Below are 10,974 nucleotides of genomic sequence, written 5' to 3'. Positions count from 1 at the left end.
TATATATGAGAGAATATTAACTCAGTTCTAAATAATATAATTAATCAAATTTAATTATATATGAATATTAACTCTATCGAAAATAATATAATTAATTACGCCGTAAGGCGTTTCCTTTTGAAATAAACCCCCCAAAATGCCTTTCTGTCTTAATAGTAGCCGTCAGATCTATTGTTAGACGATGGAACAGAAATTAGCCGTCTAATTTAAGGTTTTTTTAATGAATTTAAGGTTTTTTAAGGTTGGAATACTGAACGTCTCTGATCTTCCTTGTCTAATGGGGGTTTCTGTTTCCAGTTAGCTGGGTTGTTTAGGGTGGAAGAAAATTCTTCCACTGCGTACTGTTTTATTTGTTGGCTGATATAGCCATGCATGACTATTCAGGTTTCTCTGGAGGTTCGAGGCCCTCGCCTTGTTTTACTATATGCAAGATTAATATTGTATAACCCTGTGTGGTTATCTCTCTGAGAACCGATCTTCTCGGTGGTTAACGTTATACTTTAATAGTTCATGTTTTGGACTTATTTTGAGGATTCGGCCCTGCTATGACTAATTTAATTTAGTCTTCTCAGTCTTTTCATAGTTATTTCAGAGATACCATGAATACTGTGTTATTAATTATGTGAAGTTATAATTTTTTTAAGACTTTTTCCTCTTGATATTTACTTTGAAATGATAGAAAAATATGTATTTTGTCAAGCTGTAATTTACTGATTATTTGTTGTGGGTTTCAACCCTCGCCGAGGGTTTATTGAACTGTTTTCCGCAAGGCTTTTCGTGCTTATTTTCAGTGTAAAATGTATGATAGTTACTATTGTTCGCATTAATTCCGATAGCGCTGTATGCACAATTTGATTAATATATGCTCTAAAGCTGAACAAATTGTTGTTATTTCTCCAAAGTTTACAATCCAAGTTTCTTTCAACTGATGTGGTTAAGGGTTTGTTTGACAACCCAACTGATGTGGTTAAGGGTTTGTTTGACAGCCTAGGTCTGAGGGTTGTTCACACGTTGCTGCTCATTTTTTGTTTGTGCTTTTCCCCTCTTAAGAGGCATCATGAGCAGGTCAGGGCAGCCCCCGGATCTCAAGAAGTAAGTATATAATTCACCCCCAGTTCGGTTAAACTAAACTTGTGTTTGGATCTATTCTTGTTGCTTCAGTACATACACTGGATGGTTTATGTAAGTAGGCGTTTTGCATGGGTAGTTTACTTTTCAGTGGCATAAGGTTAAGAAATTAAGGTTTAGGGTTTTAGGATCAGTTCTGGGCTTAAACATCATTTCAAGGTTTAGGATCAGTTCAGGGTTTAAACATCATTTCAGGGTTGAGGATCTATTGAGGGTTTGAATATGAGTTCGGGTCTTCAGGATTTAGGGTAGAAGTCTCAGCTTTATGCCGAGGTTTGGATTTCTTGAAGTTAAAAGCTTATTGTTGTTTTGTTTGGTGTTCAGGTAAAATGTGGGACCCCAATTTCAGGGTGTCTGGTCTTCAGGCTCCTAGGATTTCACACAATCAATGTAGAAATTGAGGTGTTTTTAAATTTTCAGCAGACTCTAATTGTTTTATAGCATTTTAGCACTACATAAAATACATAAAATAAACAGTGCAACCCTGGTCTTTTGCATCTTTTGTGTTGGGGAATCTCACGATGGTATACGGCCTTAGTATGGAGTATTTACCCTATTTTATAAATATTAACATATGTAAATGTTCAACATTAAAAGTTAAAAGTGGGATACCCATTTCAGGATGTTTGATGATAGTCTCAGACTCATGGGACCTCACAGTGAAACTAACTGAGGTGACTTCAATTATTTTTAGCATTTTAGCACTACATGAAATAAATAGTGCAACTCTGGTCTTTAACATCCCGTGGGTTGGGGTATTCCCGGATATTGTAAGTCCAAAACATAGTAATTCGATTCTTGTATCGGAGAAACAAGAAAAGGCCTACTACACAGGGTTCAGCTTAAGAGCATAGTGTTAAAAACTAGGACCGGTAACTGACCTGGTCCACCTATCATACAGGTTTTTGAACTGGAACAAGGAAAAACTGGACTGGTCAGATCATCAATAGGAGTGACATAAACATCATCTGGCTCAGAGTCTGAGGACTCCTCAGATTCCTCTGCAACCTCAGTAGTAGTAGTAGTTGTAGCAGCAAAACTAGACCTAACAGAAGCACGAGTTGGTCGAGCTGCACGAATAGTGCTTCCCATTGGTGTTTGCCTTAGCTTGATTCAGCTACTGGCTCTAGTTCTACTGGCACTACCAGATCAGGATCACCCCTCACCTCCCCCAACTCCAAATGAGATGTGTGAGGCAAATGAGAGGGGATGTATGATTTTATAGGCTTGGAGGGGCTGTTTTTGGAGGGAAACAACGCCTAGTTTCCCAGAAAACCACTCACACCCACCCAAAAGTGCTCTGTGTGTGTCTGCGGCTACGCATGTGTGAACTCTCAATGACCCGGTTGGGTTATGATGGAACCAGCTGGTTCATGCCAGTGTGGTACCAAACAGCCGGTTCATGGTCGGTTTGGTGCCAAACTGCGGTCTACCTTAGCCCAAACTGGGGTCATTGGCTGGGTTGACCTCTGTACCTAATGAATTGGCTGGTTTGACGAGGTAGCGGTTCGACCTGGCTGGGTTTTAAAACCATGCTTAAGAGATACATTGTTTGAGTTGGCTACTCAGCGATGTACACTGAATGGTTCAATAGAAAACAATGTATCATGCTGAGTTCCATTTCACTACTATAGAATCTAGATTTTGATGACATTGGTGCAAACTCATTCACTATTCACAAATCGTTCTTCATGATTGTAGAATTAAACATCAGAGTTTCCCGTTGCTTCTTTAACAGAGGCCTGTTCTGTGAAAAGAGACTCCTCCCTCTAGCTTCTTTTGTGAGGAGACTCTGCAAAGGCCGAGTCGCAGCATCCTCTGTTGTGCCTTTCTAGTAATATCTTGAAATTTCTGAATTTCAACTGTTCATTTAAACCACTTCGACTTTCAGTACTTTCTTTTCCATAATGACTTCAAAGCTGAAGAAGGTTAGGCTGCCAACATTGCCAGGTTCTCGTATGGTTACCTTGCATGGGCCTTTGGATAATAGTTAGCACTTACCTCAACAGTTGGGCTAAGGTTTAACTACACTATCATAAGACACCATATATTTCCACAATGTGGGCACATCATACATTGTCATGGAAACCATGATGTGGCTAAGGTTTCACTACATTATCATAAGCCACCAAATAAATCCCACAACGTGGGCACATCAGACATTGTCATGGAACCATGGTGTCAAATACATTGTGTTTGATTTATTGTATTTTTTGTTTACATTACTTTTCTTCATCATCTTATGGGAAGATAGGCACTTGTGCAGTTTGTCTTAACTAGTCAGCTTTCCAAGCTAGAGTGACCACGTTCCCATTCTAGCACACCTTCTTGTTTTACAGTGTTTGCAAGTGCAATGGCCCAGTGGAATTTTGGATTGTGATGATTGGTGGCAACCGCTGTCCACTAGTAGTAGATGAAACCTTCGTTCTTAGTTGTTTCTCTTGGTTTTCTAATTTACATCAAACATATGAGATTTTAACTTTTTGTTTGTTTGTGATTTAATAATTTTTGTTGTTTTCTATGTTTTCTGATCGTTACCTTGCCACCTTTTTCCAGCTGTCGCAAGCTTCAGTACTAAACTTTGAAATAAAAACCTACAGAATAACTGAAGTTTCACTTAGTTTTACTTCATTAGTGGTTGAGCATGCTCTCATAGCAAACTGTAGGTGCAACAGAGAGTTCCTGAACTTCTGGCCTATAAACCAACACTTAGGTTGCCATTGGCAGAGTAAACAGCTCTTCTCATAGACATAAAGAAAATGACAGGTCATGACATGCATTGGTCTCAGTTGAGTATCTGCAATTTTTAAAGTGCAACGATGTTGAAACAAAACTGCAGTTACTGTAGTCAATATATATCAGAAAACTCTAGAGTATTGAATATTAATAGATCAGATATGTTACTACTGTAGACAACTGCAAGAAAGTGTGAAACGCCCACAAGAGACATTTATAATGATGCAACTATTTTTATGTTAACTTGGAAGTTGATACCAATACCTATTCCCCGAACTGCTGGTAGCTTATCAAATATATTGCATGCAACAGGTCATTTTCTTTAAGGCTGTCCTTTCATGTTGTATGATTTGTCAGTTGTCTTGTTCTCGTTGTTTCGTGCCCACCAAACCCATCTGATTACAATAGGGATCTACTCTTTAAGTTCTTTACAGTGATTTCCTCATCGGTCCTTTGCAGTTAGGAGTGTGGTGGAAACTGAAGCCTAACTCTGGGCATTGATTGTATTAACTTTCCTGCCTCTAGTCTGTCGGCAATTATTTTTTCTCATTGTTTGAATACAAGATGTTGCTTCACAAGTTCTTGAGATCTTGCTTGAGAAATTAATTCTCTTTATAGCATAGTGTGCCTTTAGTTCCTCCTAAAAAATATATCTTCCTCTAATGTGTTAAGAAAACACTGGTAAAAGCAGAATAGAACTCTCATTCTCTCCTAATAGCTTGTGCATGTTACACTGCACGAACTTGCTTACATACTTCATGTTTACAACATTACTCAATCTTTGCAAACTAACGTTCTCATCTTCTATTGAAATAAACCAGATTGGATAGAGCAACTAGATGATGATAATGAAATCTAACTGCCATGCTCAGCAATATTTCAGTGATTTCCCAATCCTTATAAACTTGGAGTGCAATAAATAGTTCTTTGCCTAGTCAAGATTAAGATATTTTCAATGCCATTAAGATTAAAACCATTTCCAAAGCCTTCATCTTTAGGATTGGTGCCTTTTGAATCTTCCTTGATGCTATTCAAATGTCTTAGGGATTCAGATCTAATGAATATAGGTGCTTGCTAAATTATCCCTTCTCCCTCAGCCAGATGAAAAAGTTGACTTATGACATATTCAGAAGATATGATTTAAGCATATATAATTTCTTTCCCTTGAGAAAGTATATGATGTTACTGTAGAATATTTATGATTTCGCCCTTTCTGGGTAACTATTACATAGTTTAGAGAACATTTGGTTTTGCAATTTATTTTCCTGTTCCATTCTGACTTGATTGATACACGTGGGAATCCCAATAAGCAAATTGTGCTGTCTGATAAACATTTGTGTTAGTGTTTATTAATTTGTAGATAGTTACCTACCGTATATTTTATCCCTTTTGCTTCATTTCCTTTTGCTTGGTTATGGCTGTGATGATGTTGCCTTTTCTGTTTTACTCGTAGATTGCATTTTCAATGATACTTTAATTTCTTTTGCATGATAAGAAGTCTGACATCTAATTCCATTGTTTTTTAGTTGCAAGGAAAGGCATTTTGATCTCTTTAAATTTATGAATTCAATGGCTTGTATATTTTGCCATGATATCTGTACATGACAAATTTGCTTGCCTAAACACAATAGAGGTAGAGAATAAGAGTAGGCAATTATTTTTTAGTTACTGTTTCACTTTTCTAATATATTGAAAATTAATTTCTGAATTCAGTAAAGTTGAACGCCAACAGAGTGGTGGTTGGTACTCTACGAGGATTTGACCAGTTCATGAATTTAGTCCTGGATGGTACTGTCGAAGTAAATGGCAATGAAAGAAATGAGATAGGCATGGTGGTAGGTTTTTCCTCTTTCTCATGTCGTTTTCAAATTTTTCAATGTCATATAAAATTAGTTAAATTCAATTTACTAGGAGATTCATTTGTTTTGTTTCTTATCTGCAGGTCATCAGAGGGAACAGTGTTGTGATGATTGAAGCTTTGGAACCGGTCAATAGGTCATAATAATTTATTTTGAAACCTTTTCATGTTTGGGAGATTCATGGGTACATAACTTTTGTAAGCAATGCACCATTTGTTAAAATATTCCAGTAATGATTTTGCCTATCTATTTTTGCAATGTTTTATTTTGAATGGATGTTATGAGCAAAGTATGGAGAGTATTCTTCCCCCCTTTTTTTATGCTTTTAGGAGTTAGAAGATGGCTGAAATAGCTGCACGGGAAGATGGCAGCAATGTAGACAACCGAATTTCACAATGTAGTTTATTTGCTTGATATAGTAACCACATCCTAACATGTTGCTTAATAGTAACATCAATTCTTATTGGCTGTGAATGCTTTTAGATGGTTGGAACAATTTCCTTATATTAAGGCTTCATAAGTTTGTGTGTGCAATGTTCTCAGCTAGCATTCTGATGATGTTATATAATGTAGGTCCTTCATTTCCATATGGGTTGGATTCATATCAGCCATGCTTTTGCTATAAGGGCCATGCCATGTTTTAGGAGTTAGAAGATGGCTGAAATAGCTGCATGGGAAGATGGCAGCAATGTAGACAACTGAATTTCACAATGTAGTTTATTTGCTTGATATAGTAACCACATCCTAACATGATGCTTAATAGTAACATCAATTCTTATTGGCTGTGAATGCTTTTAGATGGTTGGAACAATTTCCTTATATTAAGGCTTCATAAGTTTGTGTGTGCAATGTTCTCAGCTAGCGTTCTGATGATGTTATATAATGTAGGTCCTTTATTTCCATATGGGTTGGATTCATATCAGCCATGCTTTTGCTATAAGGGCCATGCCATGTTTTAGTGCATGCTGATCACCTTTCTAGCTTTGAACTTAAATGTAGGATCTTTTCCTCCTTTTTTTTTTAATAGAAAATCTGTTTTAACCTTGGATTGGATCTATCAAGCATAGAGAGGTATCATTGATCAAAGACAATGTGCAAACCTCTCATTGCGCCGAGAGGTGCTCTCCAGCCCAATATGGTAGTGATGTTGTAATGTTTAACCTTTTGACTTCCTAGAATGACAAAGATGTTGTAATGTCCTGTCTAACATTTTTGGATTCCAACCCATGGTTTTTCCACATGGTATTGTTCTCTAATGTAGCCTATATGAAGGGTAATAATTAAACCAACCTAGATCCATCTCTTCACTCTAAAAAATGTTTGCACCTCAAGAGAGAGATTTGATCCCTCTTGGCGCTTGGTAGATCCGGAGCTAAAGATGGATATAGGCTAGTGGTATAAAAGAACGCCCAAGGGTTGAGATGGATCTATGTTAGTTTATTTATTTATTACGCCGTACGACGTTCCCTCTGAAATGAACTTCCCTCTCTGCCCACTTGTCATTTTTCTGCATCGTTAGATAATATGTTAGACGATTGAAATAGGTTTAGTCGTTTGATAAGAGGATATGATTAGTTAGAAAAAAGAGTTATTATGCCCTAACCGCCTTAACCACCTTACACACAAATTCTATCCCTCCCGAATGGTTTCCACTTCACGCAGTGGATTGCAGGCTGTGGGGGCTCACCCACTGCCTATGGGAACCACTATGGATCTCTCTATCACAGAACTCAGACTGCGATTCAGCTTGGTGCAGAACAATTCCCGTCTGGATACAAACTCCCTCAATACAGTCTACCACAACTAATGGACCATTTGTGATTCTGAGGGTTACTGTGACTTCTGATGATTACGCCATTTTTTATTTTTTGTACAATTACAAAAATGGATATGCATTGTTGGCAATTGGTATTTTCAAGAGCATGTGCAAGGGAGAATTGTGTTTTTGGATTGTGGGGTAGTTAGCATTGATATGATAATTTTAATGGTTCCTGATTTACATAAATGCCTAATGCCTAGAGCATTGGCTTGTGTTTTGGATTTGTTGTGCGGGTTAGGTTAATGTTACTACCTTATTTTCAATGATTATTGCTTCGTTGTCGTAAATGTTTGTCCAAAGGCAACTTTTTGACTAGGGTAAGAAAAAATGTTTTCCAGGTTATATGGATGTCTACCTGTGATGTTCTGAGCTATTTATCATTATATAATGCTGAAGAATATACAACAACCTATTTTTCATTAAAAATGTGCCTGCTTGATTGTTAAAATCCGTTTTCCCCCTCCTTCTGTATGTTAGGGGTTTAAGGGTTAGTTGTTTTAGGTGGTTTCAATGTTTATGTAATGTTTTTAGGGTATGCAACCTATAATAAAGGTGAAGAAAACAATATCGAGCCCTATTGCATCTATTACTATGGTGATGAGGCTATGAAATGTTAGTGGAACCTTAACAGGAATTGAAAGTTGTCTCCATGGACCATCTTTGTTTCTCAATTCTAAAATATTTTAAACAATAGTGAGTCCATTTGCCTCTTGCTGTGTTTTTGAGATAAGATAAGATAAGATAATTATGCCATAAGGCGTTTCCCTTTGAAATGAATTGCCCCAGCCGCCACTGTGTCCTATTGTTGATGGTGGATTTGTGGTGTTAGACGATTGAATGAATTGTGATCGTTGATCCAACACTGATCCAAAACTAAACGGTTAATGAGGAAGCGGGACGGACGCACCGCGAACGAGCCATTCGTTTTGCAGCTGACATGTGCTTGGCTCGCACTGCCAACAAGGGCTTTCCCTGGACTCGAACTCTGAACCTCCGCCTCATGCGCAAAAAAAAGACCATGACGATGATGAAGCAGAAGAAATCCTCCCTCATAATGCGGGCCAGAAAAATGAAATCGGCATCTTTCCATCGAAAATGTTGTAACTTCTCAGGTAGCAGCGGGAGCGGCCGAGGCCTTGAAATGCGCAGTTAGAAGTTTTGAATTCCTGCAGCCATGGCAGAATAGGTATTCCAGCTCTATTCCTTCAAGGCTTTTTATGGTTTGTTTTATGTATTTTGGATTTTTTAGGGTTCCGCGGAAGAACAAGCGAGTTTCTCGAGTGGAGAAGATTTTGGTTTATTGAGCTCTTTCAGATTCATGTCGTTTTATGGTAGCTGTTGCTTTTCTTACATTTGTTTGGCCCACAATATCCAGTTTTTATTAAGGAAACCCTTCTTTTTCATCCTGTATCTCTTCCTATGAAAAACGTGGGATTGGGGCTTAAGCTATTTGCAGCGGTTTTGTTTTGTATGACTCTAGCGCTGATCAAGGTGACATACATTGCAATTACCAGTTATTTCGCATTGAACTGCTATCTGCCCTATTTAGAAAGTAAGAAGGTTACGTTGTTTGTGGACAACATTTTGCATAGTCCCTTGTTTTGGCTATATGCAATAAGGCAAGGATCCAGGGCTTTAGTCGTTGGGGCATTCACTCCCTGATGAGATTCACTTGAAATAGGGCTAATGTAGGGATTTGTTTCGTTGGCAAATTTTTGTATGGTGTTTGTTTTTGTGTGGAACGGTTCAACGCATTGATTAATGGCCCAAATTTGATAAGTGTTTACTGGTTAGACCCTCAGTGATCTGGGGTGTAGAATGACCAAAAGCTATTTTTGGTCCCTTGTTAGTTTGGCTTGTAGGATTCGCGTTAGACCGTTTGGTCCTTATTTGGGAACTTTTGGAAATAACATAAATTAGTAGACAAAGTTTCCATGATGCCAACTTTATTAGGATCTTGTTAATAAAAAAAAACAAGATATTCCAATGTGTTGGTGCCTTGAGCTGGTCTTTTTTTCCCCAGTTGTCTTACGAACGGCCAGCTCAGGATTTGCCCAAGACTTTTAATTTTTTTAAACAATGGGGATTTGAGTTTAGACTTTAGTACTTTTATCAAACAGGGTTCTTGATTTTGTCATGGTTCTTTTGCATGTTTGGAGTTGCAAGCTCATGTTAAAGCTATCAATCTCAATGTAGGGTATGGGTATATATGTAATATTGGGATAGGCTCTCCGATCATCCATTCTATTATTCTATCGCTATGCTGAAGTATTGGTAGATGGGTTTATTTATAAAAAAGCAGTTAACCATAACAAGCCCTTTTAATAGAAGCCAAACGCCTTTTTCCAATATTCTATGCCACTCTGAAGCTTGTATTTGTGGGTGAATAGTGAAAACGTTGTTGTTAGTATTGTCATTGTTATCAACTAATGGGACATCTCTGATACAAATTCCTTGTATTGTTTTCATAGATTGAGAGAGATTTTCTAAAGCAACCAAAAGTCTTTCTCAGGTAATCATATTGCAGTATTATTTGATTTTATTTCATGTTTAGAATCTTTTGATTTGCTTCTCTTTTGATCCTTAATTTATATTGTTGCAGTTCTAAGAAGTCTGAGAAGGGGAAACGTCCTGGAAAAGGTGGCAACATGTTTTGGAAGAATGTGGGTCTTGGCTTCAAGACCCCCAAAGAAGCTATTCAAGGTATGGTGATTAAATTCTGGGCATATTTGATTATTGCGATATATTTTGTTTGTATATATTATTGTGCATTTAATTGTTGTTTCTATTAAATTATCCATTTGAATGCAAAAATGCTTCCTTGTAGCAAGGTTGCACGAGTAAGAAGACACACCAGGTATAGAAATGGTGTAGTTGTTATGAATTCCCAAAATATTGTTTGTTAGTATGGGGGATCCTGGTGCCATTTGAAATGTCTTTGTGCTTGCCAATTTAAATGTAACTTACTTGATCCATGTGTATTGGACTCTGGAGAAAATTCTAACACTGCCTTTTAGTTGTTTCCCATAAATACATTTGAGGTTGAAATACATTTTAAGTCTTCATATTTAAGACTGAAAATTGACTCCATCATGATAAAAACACAATTAAACCTGTAAACAAGAGCCCTTTATAATTTAGTATAGACTGGAACAGACTTCTCATGCCCAATACGTGCATCAATCACTTACCAGGCTCACACTATGCTGTAGATCTTCAACTATCAATCCATATGAATTAATTGAATGCAGAATCACATTTCTTTCTTATTGTTTACCAGAATATATAGTGTCTGTGAAGTCAGGGAAGTAGTTGCTGTGATTCAAAAATAGCTATATGATGAATCATCCAAATTGATACAATAAAAAGCCTTTTTGTAGGATGTTTTGAATTCTTTGAACACACGTTCTGTAGGTCTCTGTAGCTGAAGAG

The 10,974-nt window shown here is 37.3% G+C and overlaps 1 protein-coding gene and 1 long non-coding RNA gene across 3 annotated transcripts; both read left to right on the top strand.

Annotated features, from left to right (window-relative positions):
• Positions 1 to 234: 234 nt before the first annotated feature.
• Positions 235 to 5,968, top strand: LOC149196656 (putative small nuclear ribonucleoprotein G). Of its 2 annotated transcripts, XM_089405606.1 has the most exons (4): positions 235 to 396; positions 987 to 1,092; positions 5,597 to 5,699; positions 5,807 to 5,968. In XM_089405606.1, exons 2-4 carry the CDS (start codon positions 1,058 to 1,060, stop codon positions 5,864 to 5,866), a joined length of 198 nt encoding a protein of 65 aa, XP_089261732.1. In that variant the 5' UTR covers positions 235 to 396; positions 987 to 1,057; the 3' UTR covers positions 5,867 to 5,968. The 2 variants fall into 2 exon arrangements, with proteins under 2 accessions (XP_089261732.1, XP_089261731.1); XM_089405605.1 differs by lacking the exon at positions 987 to 1,092 and having other exon boundaries at positions 245 to 396; positions 5,578 to 5,699.
• A 3,504-nt stretch (positions 5,969 to 9,472) lies between these two features.
• LOC149196655 (uncharacterized) lies at positions 9,473 to 10,306 on the top strand. The gene is made up of 2 exons (XR_016254149.1): positions 9,473 to 10,054; positions 10,145 to 10,306. It is a non-coding gene; the product is annotated as an uncharacterized LOC149196655 (long non-coding RNA).
• Positions 10,307 to 10,974: the final 668 nt, after the last annotated feature.

Source organism: Pinus tabuliformis, chromosome 2_2 (genome assembly GCF_031772625.1).
Source record: "Pinus tabuliformis cultivar Carrire ecotype Pingquan chromosome 2_2, CPIR1, whole genome shotgun sequence".
In the NCBI taxonomy this organism is placed as follows: domain Eukaryota; kingdom Viridiplantae; phylum Streptophyta; class Pinopsida; order Pinales; family Pinaceae; genus Pinus; species Pinus tabuliformis.
Note: the sequence above shows the minus strand (reverse complement) of the source record. Positions and strands in the feature narration are given on the sequence as shown.